This window comes from Neophocaena asiaeorientalis, unplaced genomic scaffold (genome assembly GCF_003031525.2).
Source record: "Neophocaena asiaeorientalis asiaeorientalis breed wild unplaced genomic scaffold, Neophocaena_asiaeorientalis_V1.1 scaffold504, whole genome shotgun sequence".
NCBI classification, from domain to species: domain Eukaryota; kingdom Metazoa; phylum Chordata; class Mammalia; order Artiodactyla; family Phocoenidae; genus Neophocaena; species Neophocaena asiaeorientalis.
The window spans coordinates 1,613,798-1,632,002 of NW_020174438.1; the positions used below are offsets into that span (position 1 = coordinate 1,613,798).

At 48.3% G+C, this 18,205-nt stretch overlaps 1 protein-coding gene across 7 annotated transcripts in view; it reads right to left on the reverse strand.

The window, feature by feature from the left end:
* BMAL1 (basic helix-loop-helix ARNT like 1) overlaps positions 1 to 18,205 on the reverse strand; it is a 33,025-nt gene that overhangs the window by 6,240 nt on the left and 8,580 nt on the right. For 3 of the 7 annotated variants that reach the window (XM_024756985.1, XM_024756984.1, XM_024756990.1), the window contains exons 7-14: positions 14,422 to 14,514; positions 13,173 to 13,290; positions 10,508 to 10,657; positions 7,800 to 8,046; positions 6,409 to 6,515; positions 4,862 to 5,012; positions 3,995 to 4,083; positions 2,332 to 2,455 (exon numbers count right to left, since the gene is read on the reverse strand). In XM_024756985.1, the coding sequence (XP_024612753.1) occupies positions 2,332 to 2,455; positions 3,995 to 4,083; positions 4,862 to 5,012; positions 6,409 to 6,515; positions 7,800 to 8,046; positions 10,508 to 10,657; positions 13,173 to 13,290; positions 14,422 to 14,514 (1,079 nt within the window). The remainder of the gene's footprint in view (positions 1 to 2,331; positions 2,456 to 3,994; positions 4,084 to 4,861; positions 5,013 to 6,408; positions 6,516 to 7,799; positions 8,047 to 10,507; positions 10,658 to 13,172; positions 13,291 to 14,421; positions 14,515 to 18,205) is intronic. The other 4 variants (XM_024756987.1, XM_024756989.1, XM_024756988.1 and 1 more) reach the window with 3 other exon arrangements.

Sequence of the window (18,205 nt, forward strand, 5' to 3'; positions counted from 1 at the left end):
CGTCACCTTCTAAGGCAACAGGTGATGAAAACTGGGTCCAAGCCTTCCTCAGCTAGCTTATTTCTCAGCATAGTAGGTTTACAGAGGGAAAGACTTAGAGCTGTAAATCCACATAAACTCTTGTCAAGCTGAAGGACCTCGGCAAAGGAAGCCATGACCTGGCACTGCAGCTAGAGTTTAGGGAAACTTGAATGGCAGCTGCGTGACCACCAGGCTCTTAGCACCTACATGGATGATTGCAGCTTCTGGGTCTCCCAGGGACCCCTCCACTGCCCAGCAGTCTTAGCTCTTGGCCTGTCCTGCCTAATTCTGTAATTTGTGAGTAAACAACTCTCTCTCTCTCTCCTGGATCATAAGCTTCTGAAAGGCGGGATACAGCTATATACCAGGTGTTCTTCACCCACACAGATGACTACTAATCGCTTACTGAAAAATTGTTGAATGTCTCCCATTTTTCCCTACCTACATCTATGGAACCACTGTTTCCCCAGCTTCCCTATCTTAGAATTGCCTTTTCGTAGTTACTTATTTCGTTTTCAATATCTAGTCCTTAAATTACTGATTTCTCTTTTGGACACTACTGTCACTGTAAGGTCGGCCTCATTCCTGGTTTGTTAAGCATACTTACCTTCATCTCTTCCTACTCCAGTCCAACTTCCACGATGCTTATTTTTTGTTTTTGTTTTTTTGGGGTTTTTTTTTTTTTGGCTGTGCCCCGCGGCATGTGGCATCTTAGTTCCCCAACCAGCGATCGAACCCACACCCCCTGCACTGGAAGCGCGGAGTCGTCACCATTGGACCGCCAAGGAAGTTCCCAGCTTCCATGATGCTTATTAACACACCACTTTGGACACCTGCTCAGCATCCTACAATGCACAGGGTCTTCCAGTTTTCGTCCAGTCTCAACTGTTCAACATCATGTCTTAGAACTCTTAGCAATCTCCCATCACAGCTCTGTGGTTCCTTTCTACAAAGAGGCTGCCAAGGTAGATGGCCTGCTTTTTGTGTCCTGAATACCACTCACATGCCCATTCCAGCGTGTGCCTGTCTCTTCTAGAAGGAACACCCACATTCATCATAAAACCCAGCTAAGGCCAAGTTCAAACCGTCCTCCCTTGCTTGCTTCAGCCCATGCACTCTCCGTTTTTTCTTTTATCATAAAGAAAATAGGCTTCGCAAAGATTGTAAGACCTTTGCGTTCAAGGACTGTCTTATACTGTCCTTGGATGGTCTCGAGCAAAGCACAGGGTATGCCGGGACTGATCAGCACCAGATTATCAGTGCACACTGCACCCACACCTTCCTGAAGTAGCTTCAAACAGCCACATCCGTCATTCCTGAAGGGCTGGAACAGAACTGTGCTGTTCTGTTATCCCACTGGGATAAGAGCCCCACTGTGGCCCATTAGAAAACAAGGCCGGCCTCCAATTCTCCTGAGAGAATCAATCCAGTGGCAGCAGGGATCCTATGGTTATGTTCCATTAAGTTTGTATGCCTAAGGACCTGGTTACCACCCTCTCCATTGCCCAAATTCAAATGGACTTATAATTACTGCTTCCCTCTCAATGACTGTTCTTAAAGACTTAATTAACGATTTTTGAACACTCGCTACATGTCAGTTCTAGGAACTTTCCTGAGTTCTCTCACAATCCTAGGGCAATTTCAGGGAGATAGATATTGCCTCCCTTTTATGGCTTAAGTCAACAGAGTCCAATAAGTTAAATGAATCTCCTAAGCAGAGGCCTAGGACTCAACTCTGATAAACTGCTTCAGAGCTTCTTCTCTTTCATATGGAACAGGAGTTCCGCCCAAGGGAGCTTCTATTACTAGCTGATTTGCTTGGTCTCTATTACTAACCCTAGGCAACTTTTTGACTGGAAGCAGCTAGTGTTTTGTTAAGGCCCAGATCAAGGCAGTTCACAGCTCTGCTCCTGCAGTCCTGTAATGTTAGTGTTCATCTACCCCCGGGAAGCTCCTTGGGTCATATACAAAGTAATAAGAAAGTTGAGCCTCCCAGAGTTCCATTTAGCTCTGGCCTGTTTGGGTTTAGCTTCCTTATTTAAAGGCAGGATTTCTCAGTCTCGACACTAACTGACATTTTGGACTGAAAAATTCTTCCTTAGGGGTCAGGGCTTGGGAGGGCTGTCCTGTGACTGTAGAATGTTTAGCAAGCAGCATCCCTGGTCTCTATCCACTGGATGTTTAGCAACAACCTCCCACTCAGTTGTGACAACCGAAAATGTCTCCAGACATCAGCAAAACCTCCCTTGGGGGGCAAAGTGCCCTGGGGTTGAGAACACTGGTTTAAGGGAACAACTAGGTGTTACTTGCCTGTGGATTTCCATGATTTCCTCAGCAATCATTCGACCTATTTTTCCTGCCCCAGCCCTGGTTCCCCCTGGAATCCCTGGAACAGTGGGGTGGGTCCTCTTTGGGCCACCTACAACAGAGGAATCTGAGAGTGGGAAAGGGGAAGAAAGCAGAGGGAGAAATGCTATTTTATGTGTTAAATTAAATCCACTTCATCCCATGATCCACTTGAAGTTCAAGCTTAGGGTTGTGCCCTGAGGGACATGAGAGCCACAGCTTGTCAGGAAAAGGCATTCCGGCAGGGAAAAGCTCAGGTTTCCTTCCAGGATCAGAGATGTTGATATTAAAGCTTCTGATTCCTCATGCACTCAACATATGCTGGCCGAAACCCACTGGGCTGCACACCAGAGTCACAGAGATAAGTCGGCATCCCTGCCCTCAAGGAGCTCACAGTCTAATGGGGAGACACACAAGATAAACAGTGGCTGGAACAAACTGTGATAAGTTTTATAGGTCAGCAAGAAGCACCCAACTCATGCAGGGCCAGGTGCAACCTCCTGGAAGAAATGAACTCTGAGCTCAGTCTTGAGAGAGGAGCATAAAGTAGGTTGGCAGAGAGGTAAGGAGGGGAAAGCATTCCAGGCACAGCAACCAGTGTATGCAAGAGCACTGAGGCAGGACACAACTTGGGAGACTACGCCAAGAAACTCATTACAAATGAGGATGGAGGAGTGACAGATGAAACTGAGAGGCAGGTACCAGTCAGACCATGAAGGGCCTTGGATGCCACACTAACAGATTTGAACAGTATCCACAGGGGACAAGGAGCACCGAAGTGCCTGACACAGAAAAACACAAGTTCACCGTGTGGAGAATGAACCGCAGTGGAGGACGCGGGCGCAGAGGAGGGCAGGGCGACTAGAGTTGGGCACTTATCTGCAGGAAGCCAAGCAACAGATGGGGAGGGTGAGGTAGCAACAGTGGGGTTGGAGAGGTTTAAAGAGAAGGGACAGGAGTGTGTGTTTTGATATAATGGGAGAGGTAGGAGTCACGGTTTCTGGCTTAACCGACCAGACTGTGGGTGAGGGTGTGTGCAGAGAACGGATTTGGATGTGCTGAGTTATAGGTGCCTGAGGGACTCCAGGTGGCTTCGCCCAGGAGGCTGCTGGAAAGGCAGATCTGGAGCTCAGGAATGAAACTGGATGTAGGATTCATCGATGCAGAGGCAGGGGCTGAAGCCATGCAAGAAGAGGCCTGAGGAAGCAGGAGTCAGGTGTGGAGAGCAGCGGCCAAGGCCGAGCCAGGGGAGGGCCCCGCCGGGTACAGCACACCCCGGTGCTGACAGACACCCTCCTCCCACCACGGGATCCCGGCGGCCATCCCCGAGAGCACTTCACATCGCAGCCACTGGGAAGCCAGGGGGAGGAGAGCACAGGCAGCAGGAGCTGCCCTGTCAAGGCTTCCGGGGTCCAGGCAGCCTCAGCAAAGGTACAGACAAGTTCCCGGCATTCCAGGCTCAACAGAGAAAGTAAGATGACAGCGTCCTCAGTGATCACCCCCGCGAGGCCTCCCTTGTTCCACAGAAGATGGTGGCCGGGGACCCCAAATACCGGGGGCTCAGGGATGGGGGCCACAAGCAGCTTCTCAGGGGCAAAGCCCAGACGTCCCAGTGGCACATAGTTACCTTCTCCAGAGGGCAGCGTGCTGTCCATGCTGCGGGGGGATGCTGTGGGCTGAGGGAAGCTTGGGTCCCCGCCTTCCAGGACGTTGGCTCTGTGAACATCCCAGCAACAAGGAAACGTGAGTCAGGCCTGCTCAGAACTGTGCACCTTTCACCTTGGCCAAGGTGTGCGGTGTCCACTCTGGACCTGGACAGGCCACGAAATGAAGTGTCTGAGCGGCTCACAGGTCTCCTCACTGTCTGAGGACACGATGGACAGCACCCCGGCCTCTGGCCTCCCTGGTGCAGGTGGGGTGCAGTCCAGCGGAGGTGGCGACTGAAGCAGCCCACTGCCGGCCCCAGCCCCTTGATCGGCTCCGCCTACAGGTGGGGGGTTTGGACCTCATGGGGAAGGAGATGTGGGGACCAGGCCAAAGAGGAGGGCCTTCCCTTCCCTGCTCACCCAGCAGGTGGCAGCCTTTGAGGGGGCATTCCAGGGGCTCAGGCCGCCAGCCTGGGGGCGCAGATCCTCGCCCCTCCTCAGCCAAAGCCAGTATGGGCTGGTGAGCCCCTCAAGGATTACCAAGCCTTCCCTCCATAGTGATACCAGTGGATGCCAGGCCTGCGGAACGCAAAGGCTTTACCGGGTAGCAAACGCTGCTGTCTCCAGCAGCAGTTCCACCAGCCGGGGCCTCAGAGGTATGAGTACTGAAGCTCATCCCTCGTTAACCACCTTTTGGCTTCCGCTAGTCCCGAGGCTTCACAGGATATCAGCAAGACGGCAGTAAAGGATGCAATACTGGCTGTCACCTGTACCCCCTTTCCCAGGTAAGGGGCCCGAGGCATTTCCCTGTGAAGCAAGGGAGCTTCTGATATACGAAAAACACTTACAGAACAACGGTGTTGGTGGAGACGATGTACTCTACTTCCTTGGTCCAAGGGTTCATGAAACTGAACCACCGGCTCCGCAGCGTGATGAAAGAACCATCTTTGATTTTAAACTTATAGCAATTAGTTGTAATCTTTTCTCTTGTCTGTAAAACTGAAAATACAAAGAGACCACGAACATCATTGTTTCCTCAGACAAATGCACTAAACTAACCAAATCCTAAGTGCGCTCAGGCTCCAAGGCCGTCCCTCTTTAATAAGCCACGGGAGCTGGCACTTCAGAGAACAGGCTGTTCCTGAGGGTCTGAATCTGAGCCTTCCAATTCGGTTGTGAACCTGCCACTGTTCTTCAGAGTGTATGAAATGAAGGCTCTGGGAATAACTGACTGCATTCTAGACATCTAACTGGAATCAGCCATGAAGTAAACACCACACAACGAGAAGGCACTGTCCAAAGGGCCCATGTTATTTCCCCATCACAGAGCCTGAAGGCAGTACAGCATTTTTAGGACATTTGGATTCAGAGAGGTCACTCACCTACGGAAACCTCATTCTTTCATGTAACAAACATGTAATGAACATCTTTCATGTGCCAGGCACTGGAGGTAAAAGAGGAGACAGGATGTGACTCCTGCCCTCAGGAGAGGCAGAGGAGATCAGTCTTGAGGGATGAATACAAGTCTGCCAAGGGGAGAAAGGGAAGAACCCAGCACTGCCCGAGGAGTGGCAGGGCCTGGTAGGGCAGGGAATGGAGAGATGGTCAGTGTGGCTGGAGCACAGGCCTCTGCAGGCGGAGATGGGGGCAGGGGTAAAGCTGGGGAGGTGGGTCAGGGCCAGAAGGTGGAGGGTCTTTTGAATGCCTGTCAAGGGTGATTGGGCTTGAGTCTAAAGGCAGGAGGTTTTAAGCATGGATGTGGCATTACCAGGCTCGATCTATCAGAGCATAAATGGGATAGTGACGGAAGATGGACTGCGGACAGAAGCGAGTGGGGAGGCCTGTTAGGAGTCCATCACAATTATCAGGTGGGTACAAGGGCTGAACCAGGGTCTTGGCAGTGGAGGTGGCAGAAAGGGGCCTCTTTGGAAATGCATGTCTGAGGTGAGTGAACAGTTCTGATGGAGGAAAAAGTAAAGGAGGGAGTCGATGTTGGTTTCCATCTCAGGAGGCTACATATCAGGCCATGCCATTAATCAAGAGGGAAATGTAGGAGGCGATGCAGGGTTTTGCGGAAAAGAATTAGATCCGTTTGGGCCATACGAAACCTTTATAGGGTCCAGATAAATCCTCTGAACAAGAGATGCCTTCCGGAAATTGCCCTGGCCCAAGTATAGAAATCTGCTAGGCAGTGGGGTAGGGGGTTATCCGTAAGGGGCTAGATGGGGCTGGGCGAAGCAGTAGCCTCCTCTCCTCAAAGATGTCTTGGCCTGAAGACTCCTGGGCTGGTTGACTCCCACGTCACAGAGGCAGATTTCTCGGTGAGGTTACGTGGACTAGTCTAGAAGCAGGGGGGGCACTTTAAACTTAAGACCTGTTGTACAACCCAGCTTACCTTGCCTATGACATTCTGCGAGATGTCCTATGTCATCTTGGTGAAAATATTCATAACATGAGGTGCCTAGAAGTTCTTGTGGTAAATATGCCAAAATAGCTGTTGCCCTAAAAGGGAATTTTTTTAAAAAAAAAGAAAAAGCCATTCAGACGATTAACAGCATCTCTGCACCGGCTGAATCCCGCTACAGCCAGTGAAAACAAGGTCAAAGCCGGTGGGTTCAGAGGGCTTACTACATGGGTTTTGCTTTTTTCTCATGAAAACTGACTTTAATCAGGGCTATAAAAACAGAGGGAAAGAAAGCAAAGAATCCTTTCAAAGGGGCTGTTAGCACAAGATATCAAATTTTAGGAGGTTTAAAAGTAGTAACTGTATTAGATTAAAATGTGGTAGAACTCTAAACTCCAGGGCAAAGCTTCTCCAATTTACCGGCTGCTTTTTACCAGGACGACCAAACACCAGAAGCTCCAGCAGCGGGGCCCACAAGGACCTTGAGAGGTGGCCGCCTCCTTTTCCAGTATTTAGTGACTATATCTAATAGCCAGAAAAATTACTACCCTGTGAATACTCTTAAGGAGGCAGCAGAGAACAGTGGAAATTTGGGGACATCTGGGTTCTTAGCCCAGCTCTACTGCCGATGGGTTGTGAATTCTGGAGAAGGCCAGGCTTCAGGCTGAGCCTCAGTTCAACCACCATAAAAAATGAGACTGGACTAGATCAGTGTTGTCCAGAAGAACTTTCTGAGAAGACAGAAATGTTCTACCTATGTGGGAATAGAATCTAAAAAAGAGTGGATATATGTATATGTACAACTGACTCACTTTGCTGTACAGCAGAAACTAACACAACATTGTAAGTCAACTATACTCCAATGAAAATTAATTAAAAAAAAAGAAATGTTCTGCATGGATACCATTAGACACATGTGTCTGCTAAGTACTTGAAATGTAGCTAGTGAACCTGAGGAATTGAATTTTTAACTTACTTTAAATTGATTAAATTTGGGGTTACTACAGCAGATGACCGACTGTACTGACAGCTCAGGACCAGACAATCTTTTCCGAGTCCCACATGCCAGAATTTCAATCACAGCAATTAATGGTCCTGGAACCTTCCATGGATTCAGATAGCATGCTATGCCTACTATTTCTCTTTCAGCCATGGACATCAAACCACCCCACTTCACTGTCTCTACATGCCAAAGAATGACATGGAGAAAAATCTCTGTACTTATGATGATAACCCACTGGGTCTCATTTTTCATCACATATACCCATCATTTCCTTCTCTCTATCCCTAAGAAAGACAGCCGATGGCCCAGTCTTCTCTGCTTTACGCAGGGTTGAAAACCCTCTACCATCATTGTTCAAGCGTAACGCACAGACTCTTACCTCTGGTCTACGAAAACAAACTTCCCATCTATTGCATGCCGAGAGACATATTCCATAGATTTCACCCTGATTTCCCCGTTCGCCGGTTGTGGAACCATGTGAGAGTGCAGTCGTCCGATGGCGACAAGGCAGCTGAGATTGCACCCCTCGTTGTCTGGTTCGCTGTCTTCGTCCAGCCCCATCTTTGTGGGCGGCCAACTTTTCAGATAGCCTGTGCTGTGGATCGTGCAGAAGCTTTTTCGATCTGCTAGAAAGCAAAGTCCACGGTCAATGTCAGTGTGGCTTTGGGGCCTGGGGGCACAGGCAGCCTAGTCGGGGGATGTAGGTAGGGAATCAAAATATAAAAACCAAAGCCTTACTGTCCAGAAGTTAGCATCTAGTGAGAGAGAAGACAGAAAAAACAGGTATCATCCAGTGTCATATACGCCTTGTAGAGCTGGTTACAGCAAAAGGGCATCACATGCACCAAGGAAGCAGTAGCTAAATCTCCCTGGGGAGAAGAAGGCCGCCCCGAAGAACTATGAAGGAGGTGGATCAAGAAGGATGAGCACTGGGTAAGGGACCAGAATCTGTAAAGGTTTGAGAACATACAAAGGCACAGAGAGGTATCCCGTACAGGAAACAGCAAAGAGCTCCGTGTGGCTGAAGGGAAAAGGGAGGCGTTGGGGGTAGAGTTGGAAGGGCAGGTTGGGAGCATATCGTCGGAGCCTTGGATTATTTGCTCACAAATGTGTTAACCTTTTTCAGGTAGGAAATGGAGAGCTTCCGAAGGTGTTTAAGTGGGGAAACAGCAAAATCACATCGTGATCTGGATGTTCTAGGAGCAGAGTGTTGGGTGAACTGGAAGACATGCACGAGGTGCTGAGGACTGTACCATGGCAGTGCCGTGAAGATGAGGCAGGGCAGGACACAGGAGAAATTTCTGAGCTTGAACTGCTGGGATTTGGTATGAGTATCAAAATATTTGGTATGAAAAAAGAAAATAAAGATGACTCCAACTTTTTCAGATTGGGTGGTTAGCTGGTATTATACAATTTATTGACTCAGGGCAGAGAATACAGAGTAAGTTTTAGAGGAGGGGGAGAAAAGATTTCAATTTGGGACACATTAAGTGTGGAGCACCTGGGGATTCCAACAGTAACACATCCTTATGGAATAGTTTACCAAGCATCAGGTCTGTGCTAGTTACTGGGAAACAGTGGAAAACAAATCAGACCTGCCTTTGTGGAAATCACAGTCTAATGGGGGAGAGAGATTTTAAACAAATAACTACATAACTGCAACTGTAAGCAAGTGTCAGAAAGAAACCCTACAGGGTGCTACAAGCAGACATAAGGCAGCCTGAGGGAGGGAGGGAGTGACAGACACTGAGGTCCACTCTAAAGGACGAGCTCGAGTGAGTCAGGGAGGGGAGCTGGTGGCGAGAGAGGGGCATTCCCGTCAGAGGTGACAGAGCATACGGAGACTGGGTAGAAAGGGTTTGGAGGCATCAAAAGGAGGTCAGCAAGTCTCAAACGTATGGAGTAGTGTCAGGGGCGGGGGTTTGCAAAGTCACATGAAGGATTTTAAACTTTTCTTCAAGAGCAGCGGGAACCACTGATGGGTTTAAAACAGGGGGCTGATACGAAGATTTGCTTTTTTTCTTCTTCTATTTTTTGGCCACGCCACGTGGCATGCGGGAGTTCCCCAACTAGGGATCGAACCTGCACCCCCTGCAATGGAAGCGTGGCGTCTTAACCACTGGACAGCCAGAGAAGTCCCAAGATCTGTTTTTAGGAAGGTCACTCTGGCCACGTGAGGGGCTGGAAAGCCTGAGAAGCCTGCTTCACCAGGCCTGTGAGATCCAGGGTAGCCTCCATCTAGCGATAGTAACAGTAAACATGGAGGTGGATAAACATACTTCAGATAACTTCTGCAGGGGCAATTCATGGCAGCAAGACATTATAACTGACTAGATCAGGAGGGAGGGAAAGGGGGTGAGGGTGCCCCCCAGGCTTCTAGCACACACAGCTAGATGGACAGTAGTGCCATTTACCTTCGAGGGGAAGCTCAGGTGGTTACTTCTACATATATCACGTTTGAGATGCCCTTGAGATGTCCAAGCAGGTAGATTAAATAAGCAGTTAATTTACAAATCTGGAGTTCAAAAGAGAAGTGCAGGCTAGACATATGAACTTGGAAGTTAGTGGCATATAAATGTCATTGAAAGCTAAGGGGGCGGATGACATTACCTATGGATGAGTATATACCTACTCTTAAGAGAAGAAGGCTGGGGACAGAAGAGGAGGAAGCAACAAAAGGAACCCAGAAGAAAGCCCGGAGTGGAAGAGGACAGGAAGAAAAACACTTCACAATGGAAGAAAAATGAGAAGTGTCCACTGCCCTTAGCCACCTGCAGGCACTGGTGAACTTAGAATAATTCTGGTAGGCTCGTGGGTGCTGGGGAGGGAGGGGGCTGTGACTTAGAGAGTATTCTTTCCCAACCACAGGAAAACCAAAACAGGACTTAAACAGAGGGAGCCTTCCCACAAACCTGTGTCATCGTGACACCATCAGGGCCTTCCAGCTCCCCCCCCTGCTCCCCAACTGCCCCCATTGAAGGGGGGCTAGTGAGGTCCTGGCTGCAATCCTGGGACCCGCTGCTCTGAGCCCACCCCCTGCTGAGCGCTCCACCTGTGATAGGATTTAAAGAACTGTTAAGTGGTTACCTTTTTTCTTTGAGCAGGTGGAGGGGAAATCCTTGTCTTCAACCTTTACGGAAGGCCTGTTACACTTCATCCTACAGAAGAAAGAACGCCGTGCTCCAGAACATAATCGAGATGGCCCAGGGGTTATATCTGTTTTAACTGGAAGTCCAGCTGCAAATCAATACACAAAATGTGATAAACTGAGGGTAGTGTTGTCTGTCAGGAGGGGGAGTGTGCCCTTGAAGAAAGTCTTTTCTTTCCTGCCTCGCTGTTCTGTAACAATGACGTGACAATAACCCCTCTCCTCAGTCTAGGCCTTAACAGATGCTGTATGGACAGGGGCACTGTCAACCCGGAATGCTTACAGGTCACAAAGAACGCAGCGACTGATGAATGGACTAGGTGCTCCAGGGAATAAAGAAATACACACAGGGTTCCTGTCCAGCAGGAGTGGACGGCTGAGAAGGGGAGATGGAAGTTCACCGGGAAAAGACTAACGAGAGCACAACGTGACGTATGAGTGATCAGTGCCAAGTAAATGGCAGAAACAATCGGTGTTTCCCAGAGGCAGAAGCAGGTGGGCTGGGACTTGGAGGATGGGCAAGACCTGGATACTGGAATGGAAAGGAGGCAGCAGGACTGCCTTAGGTTCTCAACCCTGGCTGGATGCCAGAACTGCTGGATGCTTCATCAACCTGCAGGTTCTGGGACCCCATTCTAGACCTGTGCTTCCCAGTGTGGTAGCCACTGGCTACAACGCAGCTATTGAGAAGCTGAAATTGGAGGTGTGCTGTACGTGTGAATAAAAATAGGATTTCAAAGACTTAGTACCAAAAAAAAATGTAAAAGACCTCATTTTAGATTTAGTGTTAAATAAAATACAGTATTAAAGATAATTCCGCATTTATTTTCACTTTTTTAAACGTAGCTACCAGAAAATTTTAAATCATATAAATTTCACATATAAACTGGCTCACATCTGTGGTCTGAATTATGGTTCCGGACCAACTGAATTAGAGTCTCTGGAGAAAAAGCATGACTGTGAGTGATCCTGATAGAAACATGGGCTACTTGCCGGTGCAGAAGCCGGGGCTGCAGATCACGTCTGGAGGGAACAAGCACCCACTGCCCACCGCGGGAGCAGCCATCACAGGAATGGCTACTGCCGGGGGCTCCTCCTGGGTCTCCCTGTTCTCACCTACCTCCCGCACTGCTGCCTCAGTGATCCTCCCCGAATGCCAATCCGAGCCCGCCCCGCCTGGTTCACAGCCCTCCACTGTGTCCCCACAGATGAAAAGGTCTTCGTGGTCCAGCCCTCTCCCTCCCCTGCATGTTCTGTTCCAGCAGCACCGGCAGCCCACAGCACCCCACGTCTGCACCAGTCCACAAATCATTTCCTCTGCTCCTTTCCTCCCTTCATCATTTGGCAAACATTAATTCATCTTTTCAAACCCACCTGGAGCTGTCACCTGCTCCGTGATGCCTGTACCCACGCCCACGTGAGAATTAATCATCGTTCTCTATGCCTGGTACTACATCTATGGCTGCACCTATTATGAATGGCGCTGTCTCCTTGTCTCCCTGACTACATGGTAAGAGCTTTAGAGGCAAGGACCGAACAGCATTCATCTTTCTCTTCTGAGGTCACTAAAAAAATTGCAGGACCATACTATAAAGGGCAACAGGTACCAGGGACTGCATTGTACTTACAGGAAGAAGAGGAGTGCCTTAGTGAAAAGGATGATTTAAAGGAGATTCCTCTGGTGGTTATTTCCTTCCAGAGATTACAATGGAGAGCTTGGAAGCAAGAAACTGGTTAGGCTACGATGGCACTGGGCCAAGGTGAATATACCACGTTGTGCTTACTCTGTGCTGGAAACTATGTACTCCGTTATTAGCATATTAAATCCTCACAACTTGATGAAATAGGTAACATTTTGCAGATAAGGAAGCGGAGGCACAGAGAGGTTAAGTAACTTGCTCAAGGTCACACAGCTAGTAAATGGTGGAGCCAAGATGCGAGCCCTGCATTTGACTCAGAGTCCAGTGCTCTTAACTGCTGGAGTGCACAGCACCCCCACGGGGCTGAAGGAGAAGAGAGCTTCTGTGGCCTCACACAGGAGGCAGGGAGTGGGTGCAGGAGCAGGAAGCTGGGGGAGAACGTGAGTGGTGGCTCCACTGCTGCAAGAAGGAAGCAGGGAGGCGGGCGGAAGGGCGGGGCAGGGCATCTAATGAAGAACCACTTTGGTCAAAGAAGCGTCATATTTACACTTGAAGTTTTCTTACTTTCATCTTATGAGGCTGCATGAGTGCAACTCAGATAAATAGAGGTGATTTTTTCAGGGGGAACAAATCAAACTGATGTGAACCCTTTTAACGCAGGAACATAACAACTTGGAATTTCTAGATTCTGAAAAAAAAAATGACTAAAAATCAGAAAGAATCAAATGAAAGTAGCTGTTTTTCCTCTCACGAGTTTAGACATTGAATTTTTTTCTTCTTTATGTAAAACAAGAGAGACACAAAGTAACATAAACAATCCCACTGAGCCAAAGACAGCACCTGGGACCCAGATAAAGGGCAGAGAGGTAGGAACCCAGAGGCTGAGGTCCGCACACACTGCTCAGCCCGGCGCTCAGCCGTCTGGGCAGGCAGCTGAGGAAGCAGCGGCGGATCCCAAACTCACTTTTTGCATCTATGAGCCGCTCCCGGGGTGCAGTGTCAGAGGAGGAGAGCTGCTCCTTGACTTTGGCGATATCTTTAGGATGCAGGTAGTCAAATAAACTCTGACCAATCAGATCATTCTGTGGGAATGTATCATCAAAAAGGACAAGTCAACGGCACGTGGAACATACATTAACCAACAAGGGCTTGGCCTTTACTCTGCATTTTTAAGTACGAGAATTTCAAGTATTTCATGTGTTAACATGTACACACGTCCAGTCACTTTGCCTAGATATAGACACAATGAATGAAGCACTGGGAGTGTGGTTTTGATAAGACACGAAGGCAAAAGGGCTCAACCACATACATAAATAGCTCATGCGCCTCTAAGGCAAAAGTCTTTCAGTATGTATTCCTTTTCATTTATTTCTGAGGCCCACAGATTCCCTTCTAAGACCTCAGAGGGAGGAAGGCAGGGCGTGGGCTCTGACTCTTAGCTCCATTAAACCTCTGTTCTTAAACAAGTTGTGTCATACTATTTGCCTCACTAGCCTAATTGTTAGCAGAGATAAAAATAACTTCTTCCATAGCTTTGCTCTAAGACTAAAAAGAGCAAAACACCTTGGAAACACTAAATTTACATTAATTCTAATTTATATAAATGTTATTTTGATTCTGCAATTCTTCTGCTTTACTAAGTTTCCATGCAAATACCAGCATGTGAATGAGTGAATGAATGAAAAAAACGAGTAAAAACTCTAGGGACAAAATAGGTGAAAAGCTCTGTTCTAGAAGCATTTATAAATGGTTATCTTATATGATCCTACAAACGGTCATAGATTGTATGGATTATTACAATCATTTTTTAGAGGACGCTGAGGTTCAATAGAGCTAGTAAGTGACGTATCACTGTTAACACAGTATGGGTGGATTCCCATTTTTCTTATTCCCTGGTATTGTGTTGTCTGCCTACCTGTCTTCCTTGTCAGACAGCCCCTTGCCCCCCCACCCCTACACTGTGGGCTACTTATCTTGCAGCAGTGAGAAAGCTACGATGCTGATAAGGTCGAACTTCCCAGTGGGGGAAGCACATTAAAGGAAGTTTTCTAAGTTTATATTCATTTCTGTGTAAAGAATCTTCTGGAAGAAGGATGGGGTGGGGGAATATATGAGCACTTCTCATGTCACTTGTCCACCCCAATTATTCTGAGAAGTGGGGTGACCTTTTTGGCTGCTGCGAGGCCGCCCAGCACCAGCAGCAGGAGCAGTACCTGGCTGTAGTTGAGGATCTTGAAGACAGACTCTGACACAAAGAGGATCTTCCCTCGGTCACATCCTACGACAAACAAAAATCCATCTGCTGCCTAATCAGGAGAGACGGAGAATCAATTTATCACTTTAGGAAACAGGACTTATAGTCGCTCTGATAGCATCCGAAGCACAGGGCTGCAGTCATTGACAGTTTCACAGGTAGCCTGAGAACAGGATGTTCCGAACAAATGCCTTCCGAGATAGTAAGATTCTCTCCAAGGCAGATATACACACATGTATTATCTAACGATTACAGGGGAAAGTGCCATTACAGTAAGTTCTGTTTCAAAGCAGAACTCAGCTTAAGAATTTTCCTTTGATTGCATGAAGGTCCAGAGAAATACATTTCATTGTTCTAAGTATAACAATGCTGTAATATCATAGAATCTGAGAGCGGAAGGAAACTTTAGGATCAGTACCCCCTGGTCCAATATCGCAGCCTCCATCTGTCCTCAACTCAAACACCTCCATTTCCAGGGAGCTCTCGGGAACAGTGGTTCTCAACATTTGAAGTGGGGTTTGCTTTTGGTTTTTTATGCTGACGGTCTGGAACGGGGCTAGATCACTGGTATGATTATTACCCCCTCCCCATCCCACCCTTACCCCCACCCCAAAGTGATTCTAACGTACACAGGCTCGAGAAGTATTGCTCTCAAGTATTATCGCTTGACCCAGGGCTAGGCTGTTTGTATCCTAAATTATACAAAAAAAGAAAAGCAAAAATTTCCCCTGACTTTCTTTTCACCTCTTCTTCACTTTAAATACAGGTAAAAATCCAAAGGGCCAGTAAAGATAGGTGTGGAGACAGGACAGTATTTGTTGGATAGACTGAAGCAGGTAAACACCAAAGCTACGGTACCCGAGAGCTTAGGATGTTTTGTGCATGTGTGACTGAATCCTATCCACGACTTTCCAGGCGGGCAACTACTCAACTCCTGTTGGGGCCTTCCCGGTGCCAGGGAGGGTGCTCCGTTCTCTACCATGCACTTGCTCTACATTCAGCTACCACGGTCTAAATCACAGTGCATCATTATCTTGCGTTATTTGCTGGGCCGCAGCCTGTCCTTTGGAAGAATCTAGAGAACCCTTTTCCACAAAAGGGCCTTCGGGATGCAGTTTAATTCAAAGAACTAGGAAATGAATTCATGTGCCAGAAGGTAACAGAATGGTACATGCACTTGTGCTGGGATAAAAGAAGTGAGTAAAAGGGGAACAGATTCACTATTGCTGTGAGAGGGCTTGGCAGGCTGTCCTGCCAGAAGGAAGCTGGGGATGATCCTTTCCTAAGTTAGGTCTCTGAGCTGGCCCAGGGGCAAGGGATGACGGTGAGGGGGAAGCGACTTCCCAAGCACCATCTGCTGGAAGCCTCATTCTGTCAAAAGAGAGAGTATTAATAACTTCCTCACTTGCCTTGCTGACAATCTTATATCTAACGAGAGAAGAGAGCATTTTGAGGCTTTTCATTAATGAAGCGATGTGGCACAAAAGATGCCTGGGAAGAAGGTGCTCGTGACATCCTGGAAAAAATGCTGGGCAGAGTCAGGCCCAAACTGGTGACACGAGTGCAGTGGATTTGAACACATGCAGGGGAGGGAGAGGAGGTTCCAGAGGCTGGTGGACACGGTGAGCACAGGGGAGGCACAGAACATTCCGACACTGCTTTACTCGGGCAGATAAACGCCAGCAGGTGAAGAAGCTGGGGCTGAGGGGACAGCCAGAGGGCAGAGGGGTGAGACACGAGCACCACGGGGCCACGAAGACCAGGGCAGGCTCGCCCTCAGGGAGGACGGTGTTAAGTTAATGAATGACACGGAGCCCAAGCAGCCGCCACGTTTTCAAAACTCGGGACATACAGGATTCAGACACTCTAAACGGATCAGGTTCACTGCTCCTTGACATGCCGGTTATTAAAGATATTTTGAGGGCTTCCCTGGTGGCGCAGTGGTTGAGAGTCTGCCTGCCGATGCAGGGGACGCGGGTTCGTGCCCCGGTCCAGGAGGATCCCACATGCCGCGGAGCGGCTGGGCCCGTGAGCCATGGCCGCTGAGCCTGAGCGTTCGGAGCCTGTGCTCCACGACGGGCGAGGCCACAGCAGTGAGAGGCCCGCGTACCAAAAAAAAGATATTTTGAAAGCACTTAGTAAAGAATGCTATTAGTCAGATTTGCACTGGTAAGGAAAAGTGGAAGTCCAGTTCCTGCTGCCAAACTGTTCAAACATCATCTGAGTGGACACTGCCATCTGTTGAAGCAAATTCCCAAGAACTGGGCACCTGGAAGCGGCAAGGAATCAGACAGTACTTCACAGCCACTGAGATGGGCCAGAGATGTGAGAAAAGTTCCATCAGGGAAGACAAGTCACCACTGACGTTGTCTGAGAGAGAAGAGCAGAAAAGGCAAGCCCAAGATAAAGTATTTAGCTTGGATAGCATTAAAACTCTTATTCCAGACCTTGATAAGTGTGGGCATCTAATAGGAAATCATTCAGAAAAGCAGCAACAAGACAATTATTAAGCACTTGTCATCACAAAAAGAGCTGGTTTTATACATATACACACATATATATTTTTTTCTTTAAAAACACCAAATTTGGACTTCCCTCGTGGTGCAGTGGTCGAGAATCTGCCAATGCAGGGGACACGGGTTCGAGCCCTGGTCTGGGAAGATCCCACATGCCGCAGAGCAACTAGGCCCGTGCGCCACAACTACCGAGCCTGCGCTCTAGAGCCCGTGAGCCACAGCTGCTGAGCCCACGCACCAAACTGCTAAAGCTCCCGTGCCTAGAGCCAACGTTCCACAACAAGAGAAGCCACCACAATGAGAAGCCCGCACACCACAACGAAGAGTAGCCCCCGCTCGCCGCAACTAGAGAAAGCCCACGCCCAGCAACGAAGACCCAACACAGTCAAAAAAATAAAATAAAATTTAAAAAAGTACCAAATTATCAGTATGGCAATTAGGACCATCTACATAATCTGTAGGGCCCAGTACAAAATGAAAATGTAGGGACCCTTGTTCTCAAATACAATTTTCAAGATGGCGACAGCAGAGCATTAAACCAAGTGCCAGGCCCTGTGTGACTGCATAGGTTGCACGCCCGTGAGGCCAGCCCTGGTGGGATCTCTGGAGATGCTGCAGGTATAGTTTACATCTTAACTCCAGCAAGTCCTCCCTGAGAACAAGGACATCTTTATGAAAAGGATGGAGAGGTGAGGGCAGAGTTGGGTCTTCCAAGTATGCCTTGAGAGGTAACTAAATGACCATCGCCAACTTCCTGAAAAGCCTTGGTCCCACCCTACAGTGTTTATCAGTGATTGGATGTTTGTAGGACAGGGCCACGCATAACCAATAAGTACTAAAGCGTTTGCTCAATTAGCTAATGAATGAAAATGGAAGACAGAAGACATACCTATCCAAGCTTCAACTCACATGAAGCTCTGAAGGATCGCTAATGATAAGCTGGAATATGGGACTATCCAATAAATAGATATTTACTGGATGGATAAAAGAGAAGTTCAAAAAAACTGCACCTACGCACGATGGAAAAAACCTGGCCTAACAATAATTCACGTACAAGAGAGCCGGAGAGGGCCACTATTACAGCTACCCCGGATGTGGCACTAATAAGATAGCTTCTACTGCAAGGGAGGCTACCAGGCCATCCAACCCCAGGCCAATCAGGCCACAGCTGGAGTTCCATACTGGGTTGTGGCAGCCACTCCTGGAGGGAAATCTAGCAGACGGATG